The 25,393-nt window shown below is 34.0% G+C and overlaps 6 protein-coding genes and 1 long non-coding RNA gene across 8 annotated transcripts; 4 read left to right on the plus strand and 3 right to left on the minus strand.

Annotated features, from left to right (window-relative positions):
- Nucleotides 1-1,601: 1,601 nt before the first annotated feature.
- Nucleotides 1,602-4,116, minus strand: LOC114379699 (monooxygenase 1-like). The gene is made up of 6 exons (XM_028338386.1): nucleotides 3,999-4,116; nucleotides 3,191-3,337; nucleotides 3,030-3,080; nucleotides 2,752-2,923; nucleotides 2,342-2,576; nucleotides 1,602-2,259 (listed from the first exon to the last, which is right to left on the minus strand). The coding sequence occupies exons 1-6, from the start codon at nucleotides 4,076-4,078 to the stop codon at nucleotides 1,751-1,753; spliced, it is 1,194 nt and encodes a 397-aa protein (XP_028194187.1). The 5' UTR covers nucleotides 4,079-4,116; the 3' UTR covers nucleotides 1,602-1,750.
- A 1,573-nt stretch (nucleotides 4,117-5,689) lies between these two features.
- LOC114377959 (protein ORANGE, chloroplastic-like) lies at nucleotides 5,690-9,317 on the minus strand. Of its 2 annotated transcripts, XM_028336443.1 has the most exons (9): nucleotides 9,079-9,317; nucleotides 8,888-9,002; nucleotides 8,485-8,601; nucleotides 8,279-8,365; nucleotides 7,606-7,682; nucleotides 7,247-7,374; nucleotides 6,541-6,677; nucleotides 5,949-6,028; nucleotides 5,690-5,868 (listed from the first exon to the last, which is right to left on the minus strand). In XM_028336443.1, the coding sequence occupies exons 1-8, from the start codon at nucleotides 9,243-9,245 to the stop codon at nucleotides 5,951-5,953; spliced, it is 906 nt and encodes a 301-aa protein (XP_028192244.1). In that variant the 5' UTR covers nucleotides 9,246-9,317; the 3' UTR covers nucleotides 5,690-5,868; nucleotides 5,949-5,950. The 2 variants fall into 2 exon arrangements, with proteins under 2 accessions (XP_028192244.1, XP_028192243.1); XM_028336442.1 differs by having other exon boundaries at nucleotides 5,690-6,028.
- A 235-nt stretch (nucleotides 9,318-9,552) lies between these two features.
- On the plus strand, nucleotides 9,553-10,828 carry LOC114379208 (40S ribosomal protein S20-2-like). The gene is made up of 4 exons (XM_028337814.1): nucleotides 9,553-9,666; nucleotides 9,763-9,884; nucleotides 9,925-10,038; nucleotides 10,352-10,828. Coding segments are annotated over exons 1-4 (381 nt in total). The 5' UTR covers nucleotides 9,553-9,664; the 3' UTR covers nucleotides 10,495-10,828.
- Nucleotides 10,829-14,611: 3,783 nt separating this feature from the next.
- LOC114380239 (probable polygalacturonase At3g15720) lies at nucleotides 14,612-15,950 on the plus strand. The gene is made up of 6 exons (XM_028339244.1): nucleotides 14,612-14,781; nucleotides 14,893-15,030; nucleotides 15,165-15,317; nucleotides 15,423-15,446; nucleotides 15,528-15,735; nucleotides 15,838-15,950. Exons 1-6 carry the CDS (start codon nucleotides 14,635-14,637, stop codon nucleotides 15,948-15,950), a joined length of 783 nt encoding a protein of 260 aa, XP_028195045.1. The 5' UTR covers nucleotides 14,612-14,634.
- An 8-nt stretch (nucleotides 15,951-15,958) lies between these two features.
- On the plus strand, nucleotides 15,959-16,857 carry LOC114380240 (probable polygalacturonase At3g15720). The gene is made up of 3 exons (XM_028339245.1): nucleotides 15,959-16,111; nucleotides 16,205-16,321; nucleotides 16,427-16,857. Exons 1-3 carry the CDS (start codon nucleotides 15,959-15,961, stop codon nucleotides 16,655-16,657), a joined length of 501 nt encoding a protein of 166 aa, XP_028195046.1. The 3' UTR covers nucleotides 16,658-16,857.
- Nucleotides 16,858-16,893: 36 nt separating this feature from the next.
- Nucleotides 16,894-18,272, minus strand: LOC114379729. The gene is made up of 2 exons (XR_003659580.1): nucleotides 17,865-18,272; nucleotides 16,894-17,168 (listed from the first exon to the last, which is right to left on the minus strand). It is a non-coding gene; the product is annotated as an uncharacterized LOC114379729 (long non-coding RNA).
- A 4,477-nt stretch (nucleotides 18,273-22,749) lies between these two features.
- On the plus strand, nucleotides 22,750-24,098 carry LOC114380449 (protein EXORDIUM-like 3). The gene has a single exon (XM_028339516.1). The coding sequence runs from the start codon at nucleotides 22,849-22,851 to the stop codon at nucleotides 23,893-23,895; it is 1,047 nt and encodes a 348-aa protein (XP_028195317.1). The 5' UTR covers nucleotides 22,750-22,848; the 3' UTR covers nucleotides 23,896-24,098.
- Nucleotides 24,099-25,393: the final 1,295 nt, after the last annotated feature.

A 25,393-nucleotide genomic window follows, 5' to 3' on the forward strand; every position in this document is an offset into this window, starting at 1 on the left:
AAATTGATTAAAAATAATAGAGTAAATTACATTCACACCCCAAAGTTAGTGCTTATTATATTCAATTTCATTCTTTTTTTATTATACACCATACTTTTTTGTGTTTTTTTATCTTTCATTCCACTTTGATTCCCTGACTCACTGTAAAATGAGGATTTAGTAGTGCCGCTATCACGTCCTTGACCCATTAGAATTTATTTTACCTTATTGTTTTTGTTTTCTCTCTTGTATTTTAGGAAAGGGAGAGATTGTTAGGAGTTAGGTAATACATTTACTTTTCATAACTATGTAGTTAGTGGAAGTGTAGTAGCCTTTACAAGGCTTCCAACTAACACCATTAATAGATATACAACAAAAACTTATCTCCCATTAATTCTCTCATCTTCTCCAAAAACTCTTGATTAACCTAGGTGTTCCTTTCTTTTCAATACCATTGTGTAGTATCTGCTTAATTCATAACAACTCCGATGAAGGTAGCATTATCGTACTTGATGAAATAGCTGTCGAGCTGTAATGCGTTGTCACAGGAGGTGAAACAGAGGTTGTCGAGTTAGGTGACTGCATGTGACACACAACGAGAGCACTAGTCACTGGTGAGATCATCATGATACTGAAAGAGGTTGTAGACAACGTTGAAGGAAGTAGGGACAATGAAGTTGTTGTGGTTGATGAAGGTGACAAAGTTGATGAGGAAGGTGAGGAGTGAGTTGATGGTATTTTCGTAGGTGAAACCCAACGTGAACTTGGGTTAAGAGCAGACTTGCACAAGAGTGATAAGAATTCTTAGGACATTTTCACAAAAAACTAACACCATTAATAACAGTGATGGTTAAGGAGAGACAAAAGAAATGAGATTTCAGAGAGAAGGTGTAAGTATAACAATCACTAACTTGGGGGGATGAGTATAATTTGCTCAAAACAATAATAATTGGACAATCCAATCTAAATTGATTGTACCATTAGCTTTTTTATTTTTATTTTTAATGCCAATGACATTAGTGTCGAATATTTATCATTGATAATTAATCAACTATTGGGGAACCTAATTAGATCACTTTTAGTGAGATATTTTTCTTGAATCATATTTTTTCAATTCAAGGCTCAAGCACGAGATTTTATTTAAAGAAATTGAACTCAATACCACTTGAACCAATTATTTATTAATTAATGCTTTCATTGACTTCTTTATATTTACAAAAGATCGTAACACCGAGGTTATTGGACCACCAAGAATAAATTTATTGGATAATACTCTACATGAGAGGATTTACCCTAAAAAAAATACTCTAGTGAGAAGAGAAAACCAACAACCTTTTAAAACTAGATAAAAAAAATCATGAAGTTTATTTCAATCTATACTTAGGTGTTAGCTTGAGCAAAGCACTCATAAATACAAAGATCACATTTGAATGCAACTTTATACTACTAGTTATCGATAACATGAACTTGAAATCATCAAATCCATTTGGTCCATGACTTATTGAAATATAATTTGTAATTATTTTTTTATCTTTGCTACGTAATGGTGCACAAAATAGCATGTTCGTTTCCAATAAATTAATCAAAGGATGATTCAAAACGTGTGTACCTTAAAATAATCCTTAATCATCGGCTACAATCTTGATGTAAAATAATCCAAAAATGAATACATAATCAGAGCTTTTATTAATGATATTTTATGGAATAAATTGATGTATTGAATAATAGTAGCAGTATATGTGCATAAGATTAGTTGAAATGAAAAATCATCCTATAGAAGTCCACAATGATAGCGGGAATGCCAATCGGGGTCTCTAAACAGAATGGCCATGATTGCAAGGATAATGAATCTGACTATGGATGATTTGGTGTCAAGCTTCTTCCCAACAAGGAAAGAATGCAAAGAGAGCCAAAAGATTCTCATCTTCCTTTCTTTGAGATATTGATCAAATGCTTCTTCTGCGTCTGCGATGTTCATCCCTTCCGCAAATTTCTTTTGGGCCAGGCATCTAGCCAGAACCAGGGCATCTTCTATGGAAGCTGAGCCACCCTGTGCAATGAATGGGCCTGTGGCATGCATTGCGTCACCAGCAATTGTCACTGTACCTTTCCTGAACTTGTTCAAGACCAAGTCCCACGGTGCTCGATACTTCAACTCAGTCAGATGCAAGAAGCTCAACTTGCAGTTTTGTATCATCTCCACAGCCCCTTCTGGGAAACCTTTCATTGATTCTATTAATGACTGCCTAATAAGAACTGGCTCTTTCCAAATTGTTGAATCTGCTTTTTAATTCATTCATTTAATAATTCTCACATTATAAGATCAAATTAAGAAGTGAGTTTTAATTACTAGAGACTAAACCTTTAGAAGTCCTTGGCCTTGTGACAAACCAATAAACGAGCTGGTCAGACACTGGGATTCTTCCGAGTTGGACTTGACCTCTGCTCATCACAACAAACTCACTGGCAAATTGATGACCATTTGGAAAATTTGTGAAGCCTCGTGCAACACATGTAGAGAAAAGCAAGAGCTTCGTTCGGTGTAACCCAAACATATTTGCAATGGCAGAATTCACGCCATCACATCCAATAACAACCTGAAGTATAAACATGTTACATGCATGCACCTGTGTAATTATTCTAATCCATTTGGTGTAGCAACTCACGCTTTCACAACTCAATTTAACTTTCTGACGACAACCATTTTCACCCAAAAAAAAAAGAAGCAATGTTCGCTATGTGGACATGAGAAAAGATACACACAAATATTACCTTAGCTTGAAGGATGCTTCCGTTGCTAAGCAGAAGCTGTGGAGAGTGTGTTAAAGGATCTAATTCAATGGAAACCACTTGACAGTTCGTACGTATAGTCCCCACCGGTAAATTATCGGCCATGGCTTTCACCAGATCAGTACGCTTTAAACAACGAAGTTCCTGATTAACCCTGTTTTTTTTTTATTATTATTATTAACAAAATCAAGTTAACTATATATATGATGTTCCATTCCCACGATTTCTACTTGTACAAAAAAAAGTACCCTCTAACTCACCCAAATGGAAATTCCATTGGCTCAGCCTCGTTGAGAGATATAAATCTTCCCCTGAAATCATTCATTTTGTTTTTATCAATTAAAAACTACATATCATTAAATTTTATCTTCTCTCTCTATGTATTAGGATGAAATATCGAAAGATGTTACATCATTGTTACCCTTCTATTTGAATAGCAGTTTGTCTAAGTGTTGAGCCAATGCCAAGCTGATCAAGTGCACGCCAGCCATTTGCCTGCACTATTATAGCTGCTCCTGTGGCTCGCAAATTCTCTGATCTTTCTAACACCAGACTTTTAATTCTCTTCCTGAAAGTAATTAAGTTAATATTGCAAATGGAATCTCATATGGTATGGAAGAAACAATAAATGCATCACATCATGATTCAACTCGTAAGTTACTAACCTAAATTTTGAGTCATAAATCGTACGATTCAGTGATGAAATAAAAGTAGTGTGGAATATATCATTAAGTAATTTCGGTGCAATAATTTTAAATTAGGAACTGACAAAACAAGCCAAATAGAGTATGTAGAATAAACGAGTGACAATGTGGATCTTCCATTTCAGAAGAATGATAAAAAAGAGACCACTAGAATTCTTAAATAGCATTATATTTCTTTAGTATCTTTTTATTTAATAATTTAAGCTTATGCAAAAAAAAATAAAAAAATCTGGGATCGAATTTGCAAAAGAAAAACAAAAACAAAAAGAAGGCAAAACAACAAAATTCTGAAACATCTAATTCATATAGGTGATATGTAATGACTCATCTAATTCTGACACAGCTTATGCAAGACATCACATATATAATATAAATTAATTGTTGAATAGCTGAATCGTATTATATTGCGCGATTTGAATCGCAAAATCATAAGATTCTAACAACCATGAACAAGATGATGTGGAGGAAGGAAAAACTATAGATCATTTGCATGCGTAATGAAGAAGAGAAGAGGTAAAACAAAACCTGTGAAGGGCAAGGGCTGTTGCAAGGCCACAAATACCACCTCCCACGATCACAATATCGGCATCAACAGTTCTATCCATCCTCTAATTGGCCTTCTCTAGCTAAACAATTGAAATATATTTTCAAGACAGTTATATGTTTATTTGTATTTCTAGTTACTTTTTATAGCATGAAATCACAGAATCGCATCAACTCTCTCACCTATACATGTTAACTCAGAATAATAATTGGGTACGTAGTTCCTTTAATTAAATAGACTAACAACCAACATTCTACTTTGCATGATCTTGCGTAAATGAAACAGTAAGAAAATTATTTCATTTTAAAAATCCATCAATATAATATTTAATTAGTTTACAAAATTAATATTTTTTTTACCCGTCAGAATATACTTTACATAAAAGTTTATTATTAAAGTATTATTGCTGTAAAAAAAAATTTAAACTGTCTTCTAATATTTTGTTACTATATTATTATTTATATATCAAATTCATATTACAGCCTAGTGCTTGTTTAAATTGTAGCACTGGTGTTGTCTTGGAGTGATGTGTTATTCTTAAGTAGTTATGTGATGCAGGTAGTTCATGTATACCTAATGCATATTTTGTTTTTACTCATGCTGGTACTTCAGTACTTCTTGTACCTGTCTTGGTTTCATATTAATAAAATCTATTTAATTACTTTAGTTTTTTAAAAATATATTATATATATAATGATTTTGATATAAAAATTGTTACTTGTGTATCAAATTCGTGAAAAGATATCACAACACGTTTTTAAATTATTGTGTAAAAACTTTATTATACTTTAATTGAATTCTTTATATAAATTATAAAGTGTGTAACCTGCTTAACGGCACCGGCGCTGTAACTGGCCATAGAGGCCACCTTCCAAAAAAAAAAAAAAGTGTGCAACCTAGTAAACGAAATGACAACATACATATATTACCATTATTACTTTTCAAAATGTGAAAAATTGTGTTAACTGTTTTATTTAAATGATAACTAAGAATAATTAATTGCGGTGATTCTTAAATTGATCTCAACAACCGGCAGTGTTCATTGCATGATCTAGGATGAATGGGAAAATAAACAATTATTTCATCTTTTAATCCATCAATATTTAATTAGTTTTACAAAGTCAATTTTTTAATTATCTTTTTTACTTTTAGAGAATAAACTACATATAGTTTTAAAAACACAAATATAGATACGGGTAAATTTACAACTTACATGCATACTCAACTAAGTGCATTAGATTCCTTAATAAAATTATAACACTTCAAAATAAGTTTTTATTCATAAAATAAAATAAAAATGTATATATAACATCATATAAATATATATATATATATATATATATTATTTTTTATTTTTCAATTATTTTAATAACTAATTTTACTAAATACTTATAATTTAATAAATTAACTTAAAAACTTTCAACTACCGATTAATTTTCTTCCTTCCTGTTAATTTTTCAACTAATTTTTCAACTAATTTTGATAAACATAGTCATAAATTATAGAGAAGAATGATTAAATTACAATAAAAAGTTTGTTAGGAAACAAGTGAAGCTTGTGTTCCTTTTGCTAGAAAAATGTTCTATAATCATTTTCAAAAAGTAAACACTTTTTCCAGCGTAAAATGTTAGTTTAGTTAGAAATGTCACGAGAGATTCGAACCCAAAATTCCTTCTCCCTTCTCCAACCACTTGGTGAACTTTATATCTGCACCACTTTCAATCCTCAAAAATAAAGGGAAACTGTCTATATATTTTTAACAATTTTCTTTTTCATGTAAGTGTTTATACATATTTACAGAAAATCCATTTCTCCGCCACGGAAACGAATACCACTTCCAAATTATTGAACCTGCTCGGAAATAAAAACCACTTCAACAAAAAATACCAGATTTTTCTTATAACTGCTCGGGATAACTATAATTACTGAACCTCTAATCAAATGGATCAATTCGTGGATCATGTTCGCTTGCCATGGCCATTCCAGTGCAAAGACATGTTGGACACATAACCTGCAATCAGAGATTCAGAGTTGAGCATGATAGAAGAAAAAACACTCAACAACCACTGTGGTGCTGTGGACCTAGCAAGTAACAACTTGTACCAATTTATCTGTGTTTACGTGGGCAGTTGCAAACTTGATTTCCAATGAATTCGACTTTTAAAATTGATTTTGGTTAAAAGTGAATTTCAAGTGAAGTGGTTTATTTTTGTAAAATTAAAAGTTTATAGTAAAACTTGGTATGGAATTTTAACTCTCAAAACTTAAAATTGATTTTAAAGCTAAAATCCTGTTTTAAGACAGAATACATACATAAAACCAAACATCTTGAAAAATAGCTAAACATATGTTTACTGTTGCAAAAGGCATCCTAACGTAATATTTTGCACTTATTACAGTTAACAATTTCAATGTTTTTTTAAATGAATGACATTGAGCTTTAGTCATGTAGATTATGGCTGTTCTTTAATATAATTAGTGTAAAGGTAACAGACAATGAAGTCAATACTTCTAATAACCGACCTTGCCAGATCCAGAGCAATTTGAACATCTCTCAGTTTTTGGTGGTGAAAGAGGCTTATCTCCACCTTTGACTGTGGATACTGGTTCAATCAGAACAAGTGCTCCTGTGCTTGAACAGCGAGCACATGCAAGATATCCTGACAGCAAAAGCATAATACATTAGTCAACTTTCTTGCAGTTAGCTTCGAGAGATATATGATTAAAATCTCCAATTGGCTGAAAAAATGCAACCCAAACTATGAAAGCTGAGTGAGAAGCAATAAATAGTTCCAGGCCTCTCTGCATTGCGTTTCACAAGGACATAAGCTATGCATTTTATGCTACAATAATTCTCTGCAATTATGTTATTAAAGAAAGTAGAGGTGTCCCATTTTGACACTTAACATCATGGACAAGGGATCAGAGTCAGACAGTATCAGAAGAATTCTCTGATACTGCGAAGAAAGAATGATTATTATTGTGAATATGGTCTGGAATGATACAGAAACACATCCAAGCTTCATTTTATTTCGTGATTTAGATTTCCCCTTTCTAATTGCAATAGTTCACCCCGTCTTCCTTTGCAACTAGAAAGTAGAAATGGTCCATGATGTGCAGTAAGAAGAGGAAAGGATAATACCAAGAAGCATGACAAAATCCTTCAGTTCCACCATTAAGACGTTTGACTCCAAAAATGCAGATAACAGAAGAGGTTTTGAAATCTTACCAGTACCAAGACAGTATTTGCATCTTTTCTGCTCCTGCTGTTTTACATTGTTTATCTCAACCACCATTAATGCCGAGATTACTCCAACTGCTCCTCCAGAGAATGATGCCACTATGGGATCAACCTGACTAGAATATCCAACAGAATTGAGTCATGATAGGAAAGAATAAATGGAATGCACTGAGATTCATTTTAGCAGCAGTGAACTAACACTAATCAAATATTCATATACAGACAAAGTAACATGCAACTCTATTCATAAAACTTCAATACTATCAGATTCTGGGAATATTGCACTACTTTTCAATGCTCCTTCTGAGAAGTATAAAAGGAAACAGCAGATCAGGAAAAGATGCTACCTCAGTTGCATAGGAAGATGTAAACTTTCAATAAAATCTGCATAAGATGTGCCCCCTAGTCCAAGCTTAAGCTCCAACTGAGAAATTTTAAAAAAAAATAAAATGAAAAGACTGAAAGTTGATAAACTAATTGACTTCATGTTTTACTAAAATCTCCACAAAAGATATAGATAAAAAGAGAAAAAAAGGTTATGCACTGACAATGTAAAATGTTTTACATAGTCATCTAATCACAACCCACGATATATGAATAAGGTTGTTAACTGTTAAAATAATTATCTTAAAGTAATTCAAACAATATTTTATGATTTGATGATAGTGTAAAACTATTTTATATTGTCAATGCATAAGCATTTAACCCAGACAAAAATAGGAAATGTATACATCAAAATTCAGTTCTTTTTAATATCAAGTATGCCTTTCGTCTGTGTATATATCAATAATGGAGTAGAATATGCAACGGAACATTTCTTGCACCAGTACAATAAGTTAGGTTCACATTGAGGATGATGTTTTATTATAAAAATAAAAGCAATCGTAGTCAATTCTTTCCAAGTTAATTAATCCATAGAAAATTGCAAAGGTAACAACCAACAAAAAATCCTTGCTAATTTCATATTTGATAGCGTATTCAATCTTCAAAACAGAGAACTAGGTGCAGAAGAAATCTTACACTAGGTGCAAGGAGACCACCAAAAAGAATTATCCCGGCAATAAGAGAAAAACAGGTTGCATAATATTGCTTGAGATTTGCTGAAGTCTGCAAATAATAAATTAATTACCATTTAACCAAAGCCTTGCTATGAAAAGTAAATTCTTCATGCTCATAAAAAACAATGACAGAATCGCTGTGATTAAGTCTAACTCCAAGAGACTTACCAAAGGAGGCAAGAAAGGAATGAATGATGGGAAGTTAGGGAGTTCATTCTCTTGCTCTTCGTTTAAAATTCCAAGTTCGGCACTTTTAATTCTTTGCTGTATCCTAAGCCTACGAACCTACAAAATAAGAGGATGTTGTTTGAGAAAAGGACTTCCCAGAGAGTAAGATGCATGAATGGCAATTTGAATTTTGAACAGGTTTTGTACTAAATTTGGAAAGTCAGTGAAGAAAAAATAGTAGATCAACATAATTTTGATAGAGGGAAATAGAACCATAGCCAACAAGACCACCTCAATATCTGATATAGTGCTATACAAAAATAAAAGTAATGAAATATCCAACTGAAGAACCCTTTCTCGGAGAAACAGCAGCAGTATATAAGATGTCATAGGAAGGTGAGACCTCTTCCATGTGTAAGAAGATTTTGTTCCTCCGACTTCGAATGTTGTCCTGAATTTCTTGAAGTTCCATCTTGGCAAAATCCTGTACCGTTTCTGGGCCTTCAATGATGCAGAATCTGCGGATAGAATAGAATGGAAGAATGAAGAAAGGAAAAAAGAGAGAGAGAGAGAGAGAGAGAATAGAAAAGGGACCCAGCAGAGGCGGTTTTGTCGGAGTCAAGAGAGGGTGCAAAAGAAGAGTCGGATTCCTGGGCGGCCATCAAACACCATCTGGGCCTGTTATTGGTGTAGTCCCTCCGACTCCAACCGGATTTGATTGGGTAGTGAGAGACCCCGCCGAATCGACCCAGACACAGCATCCTCCCAATTCACTCACATAGAATTTTAGGTTGCAGACCAGAAACAAATATTTAATCGGATATTTGGAATACATGGTATTTTTAGTGGAGTGCACACCGTCCTCATCAACCTTCACTAAATCCAAATCAATTAAAAAATAAAAGTGGATAAATGGAATTATTACGGGAAATACATGTCATTGTCATTGTGTCTTGCTTTTTATTTTTTAAATATCTCATATCTTTTATATCTATTACTCTATTATCAAAAAAATATTATGCATTATTATTATTATTATTATTTAAGCCTTAAATTTATTAATTTTCTTAGAAAGTGCTTTTCATTTATCGTAAGCAAGGGACATGTGGATGACCCGGCCCATAGCTTCCGCCGTCCCCCAACTTGAGAGCTGCATTCTGCTTCCGATACTCAAACTCAAATGTATCTGTCTCTATCAATATCATCATGATTCCTCGTACTTTGTCAAATTCTATGTTCCTTTTGATTCAGTTTGCATTCTTAATTTTGTTTGTAAAGGAGACGAGACATGGCTTATGCTGCAATGAAACCCACTAAGCCCGGCTTGGAGGAGTCACAGGAGCAAATCCATAAGATTAGAATCACCCTTTCCTCTAAGAACGTCAAGAATCTCGAGAAGGGTATCTTTCCGTCATTCAATACTCAAATCCTACTCTTCTGTTTGTGCTGACCTGGTTCGTGGTGCCAAGGACAAGCATCTCAGGGTGAAGGGACCTGTTAGGATGCCAACTAAAGTTCTTAACATCACCACCAGAAAATCCCCCTGTGGTGAAGGTAATTTTTGTTTAAATTGGTATTTATGAACTTCATTTGTATGGGCTTCTTGCTTCCTACATTCTAATCACAATTGTAGCTTTATGATCTTATTTTGTATTTACCTGTATTCCCTCCATATTGAATTTTATGTTTCAACTTTGGCGCTGCCTCTTGTGGGTGGTTTTAGAAATGTCATCAAGGTTGTCAAAAAGCATGGAATGTAATAAGAGCAATGTTGTTTTATTCTTAGGTTTTCTCATTGTCCCTATCTGTTTGCTGTCTTGGTGTATTTTGTTTTGGATATTATTTTTCACTACTGCTTTTTTCCCAGGCACCAACACATGGGACAGATTTGAGCTGCGTGTACACAAAAGAGTCATTGACCTCTACAGTTCCCCTGATGTGGTTAAGCAGATAACCTCGATCACAATTGAACCTGGTGTCGAGGTTGAGGTGACTATTGCAGATGCTTGATTTTGTAATTTAGCCCCTTGGCTAGGAATATGTTGAGTCAAATACACCAGGGTTAATGCATTTCCTTTTGCCTTTTCAATTTTTGAAGTTGATTATTGTGGAAGGGGTATTGATTTGATCGATTATCTTTTGTTTTGTGTTTGTCGACTTTGAAGAATACCATGACAAATGTCATGAATCTTTCGTGTCAAATATTTTTAGCTTCAGATCGAGACTATGTGTTTGTTATATCGCAAATCTTATACTCAGGAAGAACAGCTAGTGTGACTAATTGTACTTTTGAATAAAAGACATAATAAGAACAGTGCATAATGTTATCGGATTGTTGCTGTAATTTTGGCCATTTTCTGTTGAATAACTATTGTATTTGGTCTCGATGATAGGTAAAGGCACATTTTTCTAAATATAACTAGTAAACCCAATAATCCATAGTAATTTGATAAATATCTTAGTAAAAATTGTGTTGTAAAATATTGTTTTAATTTTTGCTTTTTAACATAAAAGTTTATAGAGGAGTATTAAATATAATTAATAAGGTAGCTATTAAATGTTTGTTAATTTACCGCTTAATTAAAAATGATCTTGCCGAAATAATTTCTGTAATTTAGTGTTCAACAAATATATTGAGGTTTTGGATTGAATGTTATATTGTGCATAGGTGTCTAGAGCTATATAGATGCAACTATTAGAGGTGTTGGAAGATGGTTTTTTTGAACCCAACAAAACTCATGTCATTGCACTTAAAATCAAGACTTGAATACAATTTAGTATCAAATCATGAACTTGTGGGCTTAGACTCCCTTGCAAGGCAATGATCTACATGATTAGCTCGCTTGACTGATACTGGCTGCAGTCTCAGATTGATGGAAGCTGCAAGAGTTGTTAAAGTCAAGCTCAATAGAAACATTATGCAGAAAATTACTGTTTTTGAGCCATTTGACAGCAGATAACAACGCCACTGCTTCAGCCTCTTGTGCGGGAGGGAGATGGGTTAAACATTGGTTTTATGCTTGCCTTATACACAACAACTCTAGATGCAATCCAATTGTTCGAGGTATTTTGCAGATGGGTTAAAGATTGGTCTTATGCTTGCCTTTTTCACAACTCTAGATTTTATTTGGGACAATGCTTAGAATTCAAATACCATGCCAGACTCAAAGTTTTGAGTAAGTTCAGGTTTTAGTGAGATGCGACTTAGTTGGCTTGAAGTTTTGGTTAGCCAAAATAAGATGGATTTGGTGCATTTTGTTTAGCTTATTTTAATGAAATAATTGTATGTTTCCTTCAGTTATTTGAATGAACTTTTAAGATAAGTAGTTTTTTTTTTTTAAAAAAAAAAACAATTATGCTGAATCACACTTGTTATTGAGTTGTCATTTCATTTAATTAGTTTTTACATTTTATTTGAATCAATCATATTAGGTGTGGCAATAGAGGGCTTTAGGCATAAAAAGCTCAAGGCCGCTGCTTCCTCCAAAAAATTGTTTCCTGTACTTTTTTTACTTTTGGATTGATTAATTTAAAATGTAAAATTATATTTTGGAGGCAATTATTTAACGCATCACAGTATTTGCTTGGGAGGCCATTACGAATGCAATTGGTATGCATCAAAGCAAATACGGTGATGCATAAATAATTACGTATTTTGGATTGGTTAAACGTTTTACATTTCATATGGGCCAATCTAAAAGATAAAAAAAAAAAAATCCAAAAAGGTGCAGGAAAAGACAGCCTACCGAAGCTCAAATAGAAGCATACTGCTAGGGGCATTGCTACATGCACCCACGAAATTGCTGATTTCATAATTTTCCCATTTTGTCCTTCCATAAAAGGGATACGGATCAACTAATCCGTAAGCCTCACACGGATTAGCTAATCCGTGTGAGGCTTACGGATTAGCTGATCCGTATGAGCCCAATACGTAAGCCTTATGGATTAGCCAATCCGTATGAGCGTATAAGCCCAATCTGTAAGTTTTTTTTTTATTTTTTTTTCAAAAATATGTTTTACAAATTAATTTAAAATTAATGGCTCAAGCAGGAGTCAAATTTCAAGTTAATCAACTGAGCTAATAGATCAATTATATTATAAAATAAATAATGTTATATATAACACTAAAATATCTAATATATATTTAATGCACATGTAAATTTAAATAATAAATTTTGTAATAATTAAGTTTGATATAACTCATACGAATTATTTAATTCATATATTTTTTATAAATAAAAAATATTTACTATTAAAAAATTAATTTATTAATAAATTAAAAAAACATGCGAATTAACTAATTGAATTTTTTTATAAAAAAAAATACTTACAGATCACGTCTGTATGAATTATCCGTATGAGTCATACATATTAACTCATATAGATTATGTAATCCGTATGACTCATACGGATCACTTAATTCGTATGAGTTATACAGATATAATTCGTAAAAACAAAAAACACTTAAGGATATTTTTATAATTTTGTTTTAATGTTGGATGCACAAGCAATATATGCATGGTGCACCTAGCAAAGCCCCTATGCTAGTTTGTTCCCACCGTTTGGCCCATCAGGTTGACCCAGTAATGGGTTAGGTAGGTACAAGCAAATTTGGGTCGAATCATTTACTTCTTGGGCGCATCAAATTTCTGAGTATCATTTTCTTTTGCAACTCATGCTTTTATTGTTCGTTTATATAAGAAAAAGAGAAGAAAAAAATTAATAAGTTTTATTATCTTTCGTAACTTATGTTTTTTATTATTCGTTATAAGAAATTATATTGAGTTATGCTTGTATGAGATGTAAAACGCGAGTTTTAAGGAAAGGTAGGAGTTATAAGAAATGACAAGTTTTTTTTAGGACAGAACTTGTAATTTTACTTTGCATTTTTGAAACTTGAAACTTGCACCTAAGCAAAAATAATTTTGTGAAAAGAAAACAATACTATTAACTTATGTATTAAAATAACGTCTCAATATTACACGCATAAGAAATTATGTTTATATTATAAATAGATAGGAGGAAAAGTTCATGGTTTCGTGTAATTAAGCAATCCCGCAAGTGAAAATTTGGTGAGATATACATGGAAGGAGACAAAAAGGTCTCCCTGAATAATGTTTTTGCCTATTCACCGAACTGAACTGAACTTTAAAATAATCAGTGCCATAACGTGCAAACTGACATCTCAAAACTAATAGAAGTTAGCAGTAATCAACAATCATGCCCATTATCAACTTCCTTATTGCATATCTTAAGATAGCAACGCCTATTAGTTTTGGGATAAGGATATTTCTCTCTTTTGTCAGAAACACTTAAAAGTATATTGGTAGATTTGGGATGACTTGCTTGAATTGGAATGACAATTGAAATATGAGCTTGAGCAAGGGTTAGTTTTAAAATTGGCAGGAAAGTTGATGCTTAGAATAGAGTATTTCAAAGGTAGGATTTGAGGGGAAAGGGGTCATGTGAGGCAGCTTTTGCCCTGCATGAAATACTAATTCTACCATGCAGATTGAAAAGGAAAAATCATTGTATTTGCTGCATTGGAATCATTAAAATGTGATAATTTTTTTAAGAAATCTTTATCATTTTACATATTTGCTTTAAAATTTTTATAAATTTAAATTGTTATTCAAGTGTAAAAATTTGTCGCTACAAGCACACCCCTGGTTTTAGGCTGGGGGTTCAAAGTCATGAAACATATTGAGATTTAATGAAATATTGAATGCTAGCTCATGTCATCTCTATTGAATTTGTCAACTCTTTTTTTTTTCTCTTTCTTCTTGAATTTATTTTGTTTAAACGTTTGATATATCATCAATACCATTCATTTGTACCCAGAAACTTACTATCAAACAAACTCATTCCAATTAATAATTTGTTTAATACATTTTATATCATCAATCCAGTTAATTTGTACCCAGAAAAGAAACTTATTAAGTATTATGAAACAAACTCCTTTCAATTAATTTGTATTAAGAAGAATTCTCTCATCTCATAAATGACAAGTTCAGATGGACACACCTACATATATCCATCTAGCTCTATTCAGGAACACACTCTTTCTCACTTGGATATATCATCACATCACACTTGGAAAATTTGTTTTCCACATCCTCTACTGTTGTTTCTGAAAAAAGTATTACAGTCATGGAAGTTCTGATTGCCATTTTCTTCCTATTATACTTGGTTTCGCATTGTTCTTGTAGCAGACTACGCGAAGCTGCTATAAACCTGAACACTTTCAATGTGATGGATTATGGAGCTATCGGAGATGGCCTCACAGATGATTCTCAAGTAAATCATTTTGTTAGACTTTTTTGTTTAAAATTGAATAATTACTTTTTTGGCAAAGTGCACTAGTTTATCGTATCCATCATCAAATTTTGCTTGTTACTATAATACAAGGCTTTTCTAAAAGCTTGGAGTATGGTTTGTGCAATGAAAAATGGTGCTGCAACCCTCAAGGTGCCTCCCGGGAAAACATTCATGTTGAAACCTCTTCAATTCAGTGGTCCCTGCAGTTTCTCTTCGGTTCATTTTCAGGTAAAACTGTGTGCCCACATATAAGATTAAGAGAGTCACACAAAAAAGTATTATCCTCATGCAATTCCACTAGAGTCATTGTTGGATTATTTCATTTTCTTAGATATGAATCTTTGATTTAATGTGTATAAAAGCTTGAAGGAGATGTTGTTGCACCAAAGAGCACTGAAGCATGGAAGGGTCAGGACTCTAGCAAGTGGATTGATTTTTCTAACGTCGATGGCCTTATAATCGATGGAGGTGGACAAATCGACGGCAGTGGTTCTGTCTGGTGGAATTCTTGTAAAGTGAGTTTTACTTTTTATTGTATTTCTTACATTCATATTCAAAATTGGGATACAAGAAGCATCCTTGGAGTTTTTTTTACTTTATTAATGTTGTTTTATTTGCAGGTGAAAAGCTGCTCAAGACCAACTGTAAGATATACATGTACTCAATTTTTGTGGTGTAATGGAGTTGAAATTTTTCTGCATAAATCATTTATTTATGTTATGCAGGCCCTGTCTATTCACAACTGCAACAACCTCCAGCTAACTGGGACTCGTCATCTCAATAGTGCAAGAAACCATATATCTATAAATAATTCTAATCACACACACATATTCAATGTCACTATCACTGCACCTCAAGATAGCCCAAACACTGATGGAATTGACGTTTCTCAATCAAGCTACATTCTAATTCAGCGCTCAACCATTGCAACGGGTAAGAGGCATTGAAAACATTCTCGACATTCAAGGCCATATATAGTAATGAAAATATATGCCAGTTCATATACTAATTTAAAGCTTAATTTCATTTTAATAGGAGATGACTGCATCGCCATGAACAGTGGCACGTCATATGTTAACATTACTGGTATAACTTGTGGACCCGGCCACGGTATAAGGTACAAATACATTTTCATCATGGAAATTTGATTCAATCAATGGAAATCTGTCTCATCTCTCTTCCTTTTGGCCATGTGTTCAGTGTTGGAAGCCTTGGGAAAAAAGGAACTTGTCAAACAGTGGAGCATGTTCATGTAAGCAACTGCAACTTCAAGGGAGCAGATAATGGAATGAGGATAAAGACATGGCCGGTACGTACAAATATATATTGATTAAAGATAAGATATTGTTTTCTGTAAATACACAGTTAGTTAAGGAATTAATTCCATTTTCCCTTCCTACAGGGTGGATGCGGGTATGCAAGAAATATCAAGTTCGAGCATATCGTACTTACAAATACCAAAAATCCTATAATTATTGACCAGGATTATGAAAATGTACAGAATGAAGACAAAAAACAGGTTACACTTGGTTGCGTCATTAGCATAGCAGTATCCCTACTTAATTTTGTATAGAGAGATATCTATAACAAAGTTTTATTGTGTTTTTGGAATATGATCATACAGACATCTGAAGTTCAAATAAGTGGCGTGACGTATCGTTATGTCAATGGAACTTGTAATAGTGAGACAGCCATTATTTTGAATTGTGGCGCGGGTGCAGGGTGCACTGATATCTTCATGGATCTAGTCAACATAACCTCAACTTCATCAGGATCAAACGTTCTTGCATCCTGCAACAATGCTCATGGAGTTGCTGCTTCTACTTCACCTCCTGTGTCTTGCTTGTCACTGTAACCTACCTCGGTTGTTTTCGTAGCTGCATCGCCCATTTCGGTTTCTAAAATGGCCCGCAATTTCTTTTTCTTTAGTAATCATCTAGGAGATTATGTTGCTTTTATTTCATCAAGAATGTACAATATAGAAACTCAAGACTACAAAAAAAAATAGAATGTTTTTCTGAGTTACTAATGTTAACAAGCACTCAACATGTCTTGTTTTATTCCATGTCAAAAAAAAGACCAACAAACATCTGAAGAAATATTATTATTTAAGAACACAATATTACACAGCACAGCGATAAAGATTTTCTATTTCTAATTTTATCTATGAATAACCAGTTCCTACAATTTTTTTTTGGCAGCGTCCGACAATAAAAAGAGAAGAGACAGACTACAAACGAATAAACTGAGCGCTTATTGCATCGGCCATAATAGTATGATAGACGCCATTGTGATTTGTGAGGCACTTCCTAAATCTTCACATCACGATTCACAATCCTCTTTAGCTTCCAGTTTGGCGAGAAAATCTGCAACAGCTTGCTTTAATTTCCCTCCCAGAGAGTGTGAGGAAGATTAACATTCAATTTATACTAAATCTAATATTAATATTATAACATCCCCGTACTAATCATATGATTATAATAAGTTCATAAAAAAAAAACATATAAAACATAAATTTGAAGATTACATGAGAAGTAAAGCAAAATAAAACAGAACGGAACGGAACGGGGCCTTTAGCAAAACATGAGTGACGCATAATGTTGATCTTATGACTTCAATAAATTCACAAGAAACAACATGTGAAAATAAATTAAAATAAAATGGAACAAGCCCTTCAGCCCAAACATGTGAAAACAAGAGTGATGCATATGAATCCAACTCACCATGCAGCAAAAAAGTACTCGCATCAAGTGAACTAAAAGAATGGCCTAAACCAGACAGTAGAAAAATCAAAAGAAAATTTAATCGACATGATTCTTGTCCCCATTCAATGAAACTAGCATACTTTACCTCAACAATCTGCCAATCCTATTTCAAATATGCTTATCTAAACTATATCAATGTTAGATAAGATGATTAGTCATGAGCCTAATTGATCGTCTATTATTGTCTTCAAACAGAGCAAATAACCAACCATTTTCATCCCTTCGAAGAGACGGCATATAAGATTAAAATAATCCATTTCAGTTATCATAATATGTTTTCATCTAGTTTAGCATTACCAAGCACTGATCTTGTCTCCAGAGGCAGAGGGAGAGGCGGGGGAGATCCCAAGAAGAAGAGCACAATGAAGCTGAGTGGGAGAAGCGACCAGAAAAGGAGCTTGGTGATCGAGAATGCTCATTGTCGATTCCCAAACAGAGAAAAGAAGAAAGGCATAAAATAGATAGGTGATGTGCTTTCTGAGTACAGTCATGGCTTTTGTTTCGTTTTGGATATCAGAAACTAATCAGAAAATTCATCTCCTTAATCTCCCTTTTCTGGAGATACCTAGACCTCGAACGCTAGGATCTTATGAGTAGAATTTCTGCTCATAACAATTTCGTGCTCCTTTCCTTAGGTCCTGTAGAGGAAATAGAATAACAAACTCAGCATTTCTGATTATATTGCTTGCATTCCTTTACATTTTGATTCATATATACAGGCACAGAAATGCTGAGTTTGTTATTCTATTTCCTCTACAGGACCTAAGGAGCACGAATGGCAGTGGAGCAAGAATCCTGGTCGACAGAGGAATCTCTCTTGACCAATGAGAGCCTGTCAGCTCAGCATTTGGGATTTGTGCTGGTCACAAAAATCCTCCAGGTAATGCGATCTGCATGTTTTTCTTTTAGTCCCGAGATTAGTGTCTGTCTGCTCTTTGTCTGTTCTTAATTCTTTTGTGTTGGCTTGTTTTGCGGTGAGTTGCTCCACCTTGGGCTGATTCATAACAGTTTTGCTCTCAAGTTACGTATGTAATTGTTGTTGCAGGTGGGTAACTTTCAGAGAAAATAAAGTTTGAAGACTAGTCCAATATTGTCTCCATGTCTATCTGGGTTAATTTTTGCTATTCTACTTATCATATAAATAGGTGATTTTGCTGTATAACCTGAGAGGTAATAGAGAACTTAATTTAACTGAGCTTGTTTTGTTACCGTTCTTCCCTTAGATGCGTTAGATGAAGGCTGCTGATCTACCATGTCACGAGGGTTCACAAGAGACTGTTGTTTTAGGATTCAAGTATTATCGTTAGCCTTCGCAAATTTGGGACTTCTGAAACTTTGTATCCTCAAAAATATTTATAGAATCATTATTCATTTTGTATATTCATCAGCAGTTGATCGCCTTCACTTAAAACTTTTTTTAAAAAATAAAATAAATCCTCAACATATTTGCCATGACTGTAGATTGTTAAGATGGGCAATTAAAGTGACCTCGGAAATTTTCAGTGTTGATTCAGTTCATTCTGGAATCAGGCCATAAAAGTCAGTAGTCACCATATTATCTTGAACTTAAAATTTTTTATATTTGTTGAACCAGGAAAGAAAGAAAAAAATATTCTTTGAAAATGACGATTGATAATTGCAACTCTTGTATTCTTTGACAATTAATTAAAGATTAGATGGCTGCTACTACTACTCTATAAATGACCAGGGTTTATTTTCTTCTAGAATATATTCTTTATTAGATTGTTTGATTTTGAAATTATAATCTTAAAGATGGATTTCAGATTTTTATTATATTCAATAAAAAAAATAATTGTTAGTGGTTTAAGATTATTAGTTTCAAATTATATTGTTAGGGAGATATAATAGAAATATTAAATTTTACTGTTTGTTTGATAAAATAAGATAAATAATTACTTTTTTATTAATGTAAAGTGACGATAATTAAATCTTTAAAAAATAAAAAATATTATTTAGTTCATAAATATATAAAAAATTTGACAATTATGTTTTATTATTAAGTTTTATGAGTTTATTCTATCATTAAGTTATATTAATTATTAATTTGATATTATTTTATAATTTGTTATTATTAATTTGACATTAAATTATAAAATTAGTATATCGATTTATATTAAATTATACGATATAATTTAATTGTCGTACTTTTTATACATTTATAAATTAAATACCATTGATAATTTATATCTATAACATAGCAAAAAAAACTCACACTACTCATGTAATAAAAGTTTTGAATGTGTTTGACAATGAAGAAATAAAAGAAAAAAAAAATAGAAGGGGAGACAGGAAATAGAGAAAATAAAGTGAGACAATAGCGTAACATTGAACGGGAAGACCTATGGAACAATAATTAAAGAGCAATGCGAATCCATAACATTAGGTGACAACCTATATGGAAGCTTGCGTGCAACTACTTGATGGGAATTGATATTGGCACTACTAAAACGTTTGAAAATACTTACTTACCCTTAGCACCATTTCCCCACACCACCTCTTCTTCCTCTCTATTCGTTCGACCCCAACTCTCCATTACCATTTTCTCACCCCCCAAACAACTTCACTGTCCATTAAGGTCGTCTTTGTTGTCATCACCTCCTTTTGCATTCGTTGTTGTCTCGTGTTTTCTAGATTTAATCTTGGAAAGGCAAAGAGAGATCATGGAAGGGTTTTCAAACCTAAATCCCCACGCGATGACAACGGTCAACACCGCCACAGAGTGGTTTCGAGCACAAATTTGTGTTGCATCAGCCACCCCCATCATTCGTGTCAATCACCCCATCGAGATCTAGTAGCGCCATGTCGCACGCATCCTGCCCCTTAATATCGTCAAATTGCTTCCCTTCCTCTCTCTCTTAAGTTTTTTTTTAACTATCCATCTATGTTTGTATTGGGAAATTTTTACTTGTTCAAATATTGCTCACAAGTTGCTTTTTTGTTCGTTTACATTTTCATGTTTGTGGTTGTCATTGCTTGATGGTGTGGTGAAAAAACCAAACCAGGAAAATATGATTCTGTTGAACATTGTACAACAAAATTGTGATATGATTGTTTATAGAAGGAGGGGGAAATAAAATAAAATAAAATAACACAAACATGATTTTGTTGTGCACTGGATAATGGAATCATGTTTTCTTTATTTTATATTTTTTTACCCCTTCAGTCAACAAACAAAAGATGGTATTTTTGTTGTTTAATTTTTTTAACCCTCCCATGCATACAATGGAAACATGATTCTATTGGATAGTTTATAATGAAATCATATTTATGTAAAAAGGGTGGTTTTGGAATTATTTAAAAATCCACCCATGTTGATAGTGCCAATACTAACTCCCAAATGGCTCACCCAAAATATATTTACTCTAAGGCCCAGTTGCTCTGGACTACTGAGCTTTGCTTCCTACACCTCCATGTTTGCTTCCTGTACCCTATTCTATTTGCTTTCATATGCTATTAGCTTTAACTCTCCATAGTCCTACAAAAGTTTATATTTTAGTATTCCATCATGAAATACGAATCAATTTTAAAAAAATTAAATATTAGATTGTTGTTATTGGTATACCAAGCCATCCCACAATTTACAATTGTTTAATTTTTTATGGGTTTTTGAATGTAAAATAATTTTATTTTCAATTTTTGTTATTTGATAGGCAGGCAAGTTTGATCCCAAAGATTATCCTAATGCTATAGACAGGATGTTGGGTAAGAAGTTGGCTTTCAGGTTTAAGGCTATACCAAGTAACACCCGTTTTTCTGTATCTCAGATATCTTAGGATGAAGATGTTATAAATTCAATCTTGAAAAAACTTCTTGCAGCTGAGGTAAAGCCTTATCTTTAATTAGTTAAGATGTACGTGTGTTTTTTTCTGAGGTAATTTTTATGTTTTAATAATTTAATCTTTATGATTATACTTGATATGTCTAGGTGATTTCAAAGGCTAGGAAAGAAATATCATGCTTATCTGTCCGAAAAAATTATTATATGGATGGTAGCGTAAGCAGAATCCTAATCATAAAAATTAATTTTGAGTATTATTTTTAATTTTATAAATCTGTTAAATATCTCTACACTGAATATATTTTTTCTCAAAACTTCTCAGCAATGCTTCTTTGCAACTGCTGAATTGGATCCTTATAATGCACAATCTGTCACCCCTGTTAAGCGATTATCATCACAATCAAATTCAAAGTTAGATCTGAACTCAATTCATTTGTCTTCCTCAAGATTGTCAAAGCATATCAAGTGTGACTGAACCATTAGAGGTCTACGCTGAAGGAGTATTTTTTTTGCTATTGTCCACTATTTAGTTTGGGTTTGTCTATGTTGAAGGAGTATTTGGATATAAGGTGCTTCTTATCTACTTCATTGATAAAACTCTGAATTCTGAAATTTCCCACTCAAAGCAAAACATTGCTATTATTCACATCTAACAAATAAAATATATTAAGTAACGACACAAATTGGATCCTTTTTTTTTTTCTTCTGGGACAGCAATTCAGGTTATCGTTTCATCCCTAACAAGCTTGAAAACGAATCCTATTTGCAGATTTATCAACCCTCACCATACTAACTGATTCTAGGGCTATGGTCGCGGGCATTAAAAACAGAGCAAGAGACAAAGCATCGGCTAGAAGGTGTGCTTAAAGGCTGCAGGTATTCAGTTAATGTTGGAAGGCGTCCAATATTTGGAACAGATCATGTAAAGAAAGTAGCAGAAGCTGATGTGAAGGGTACAGAACTGACATTCCCCTCCAACAGCGTTGCGTCGGAGGGTAACATGACCTGGTTTTGGTCTGATGGGCATAAGAAGGGGTGGGTTAAGTTGATGAACAGGGCAACGGGCAATAGGTGGGTTCGGACCACACTTGTTTCATTTGCGGTCCCCATTCCCTTCATTTTCCCGCGCAAAGGATCAGATGAGGACAACCACTTCCTTGGGCCCCACACCCCTCCTCCTTCACTTTAAGAATCTCACTGTCCTCCATTATCCGCAAATCAATGTCACCAAAAATACAAACCAAACTATTTTTCCTCTTTTCTCCAAATTATCACATTTTTAAATTAATACTAACCTTGGTAATTTCGCCGCTCAAGTTAATCACATTCACATTTCACATTTCACTGTTGTTTTTTCTTTAAATAAAAAGTTTATTTTGTTGGGGGTGTATAAAGAAGCTTCACCCACTGAAACATGACGTTTTGTACTTGGGAGCTCTCGGCTCGCTAACCCCAGCTACTTCTCCCTCATCCACTCACAAAATGTGCCAGGCCCTCTCCGCCCCATCGCCTCCGTGTACGGCTCTTCTCTCCTTCCTTTTCTTCCTCCTCACGGTGGTGGGCCCGGTCTCGGTCTCGGCATGGCGGCCGTGGCCCCAGAAAAACAATATGAACACCACCGATTACGCCTTCGGGGACTCCAAGAAATACGAGGGGTCCTCGGAGTTCGTGAAGCTGAGGTACCACATGGGACCGGTCCTCACGACCAACATCACTGTCCACACCATCTGGTACGGCAAGTGGGAGCGGAACCAGAAGAAGATCATCCGCGAGTTCATAAACTCAATATCCGCGGCGAACTCGGCGCACCCCTCCGTGGCCGGGTGGTGGCGCACCGTACAGCTCTACACGGACCAAACCGGGGCCAACATTTCAAAATCGGTTCGACTCGGCGAGGAGAAGAACGACCGGTTCTATTCCCACGGGAAATCCCTGACCCGCTTATCCATACAGACTGTGATAAAGAGCGCCATCACAGCCAAAACGAGGCCGTTGCCGATCAACCCTAGGAGTGGGTTGTACCTCTTGCTCACGGCCGATGACGTGTACGTTCAGGATTTCTGCACGTCGGTGTGTGGGTTCCACTACTTCACGTTTCCCTCGTTGGTTGGGTATACTCTTCCGTACGCTTGGGTGGGTAACTCCGCTAAGTTCTGCCCCGGTCAGTGTGCTTATCCCTTTGCGGTGCCCGCGTATATCCCTAACCGGAAACCGTTTAAGTCCCCGAACGGCGACGTTGGGGTCGACGGCATGATTAGTGTGATTGGACACGAGATGGCTGAGCTGGCCACAAACCCTTTGGCCAATGCTTGGTATGCGGGTCAGGACCCTTCTTTCCCCGTCGAGATTGCCGATCTGTGTGAGGGGATTTACGGCACTGGCGGCGGTGGATCCTACACCGGTCAGGTTTTGGACGCTCGAGATGGCGCCACGTATAACATGAATGGGATCAGACGGAGGTTCCTTGTTCAGTGGGTGTGGAGCCACGTTCTCAATTACTGTACTGGACCTAATGCGCTTGATCATTGATCATCTCGTCAGGACCAGATATTTCTTCTTCTCTTCTTTTAACCTTTGCTTTGGGCTTTGTTCTTGTGGGTTTTGTGGGAGTCTGGTAATTTTGTTAAGGTAGTTAAGTTTGTTCATTGATGCAAATAATGTAATTTTATTGTTATTGTTATATCATAGTTATTATAAGCCTTTTTTGGTGTCACGGTCACCGTATATGGGAAGAGATTGCGTTGCGTAAGGTTTCTTATGAAGATGGGTTGCTAACAATATTGATGGAATTAAATAGGATTAGGTGTGTGCATATAAATTTGTTTCATTTCTGGAAAGAAAGAATAGGCATTGCATTGCTAGATACTCCTATGGCTATGATTGAATGCGACGGACACTACACTAACTTCTGTTGCACCCCAGTCCCACTCTTTTGCCCATTCTCCTGTCCTTCAAAACCTACCAAGGACCCTTCTTACACAAAAAACAAAATAACTGAAATACGAATAATGCAATTATTACACTTACCAGGGGTAGGCTCTCAATTGCAACTATATACCCTCATCTCCTACTACTTCTACTTTCTAATTCATATTATAATCCCAATTCTTAGAGATTAAAAGTACTTTTCTTTCTTCTTTGAAATTTGAAAATGTGTTGGAATTTGTAAAAGTATTCCATTTAAACATAGTTTTATTTTCCAGAAAAAGGTGATACTGTACTGTTCAAGAATATCATGAACAATAGTAAAAGCTTTTTCTTTTTTCCTTTTTTTATACCGAATTTAATTCAATTTTATACTTAGATTTAAACATGAAATTATTAGTTAAAATTAAAATAATTTTAACCTACTGGTTCGCGTATATAATTGTGTTAAATTTAACTGATATATCAGTCTTTTTCTTACACAAACATGTTTTTTTATTACAAAATATATATTCGCCCATGAAAAAGACTCATTTAACATGATTGTATAATGTGGTGTAAAAAAAGATGATTTGTGCAATGAAACATGTAAATAGTGGTGAATTTTGTTGATTGAGTCGTGTAGGTTAGTTATTCTAAATTTATTGAGATAAGGATCTGACTGTTCTTTTCACAATTTTTTTGTTTACTCTTTCCTTTGAATAAATAAAAAATGTGCACCACTTAGATAAATATATAATATTAATAAATGTCCTTGGGACATTATTTTTCTGTTGTGGAGAGCTCATGTGTATTTTTTTTATAGGAGATTTGTTCAAATTAAATAAAATTATTAGAAACAATAAAAATATGACTAGTATTTAACATAATTATCTTGAATTCAAAATTACTAGTTAGACTGAAGTGACTTATGTTATTTAATTTACATATTTAGTAATATCTTTAGGATATTAATTAAAAAATTATTAATATTATTTTGTAAGAAATACCTAAAAACACAATAAACATGATGACACAAATTTATTATTATTTTATATATTTTTAATTCATTAACTAATAATTTTAATACATTGAGTAATAGCTTTCTCCAAACTCAATTATA

This window comes from Glycine soja, chromosome 12 (genome assembly GCF_004193775.1).
Source record: "Glycine soja cultivar W05 chromosome 12, ASM419377v2, whole genome shotgun sequence".
NCBI classification, from domain to species: Eukaryota; Viridiplantae; Streptophyta; class Magnoliopsida; order Fabales; family Fabaceae; genus Glycine; species Glycine soja.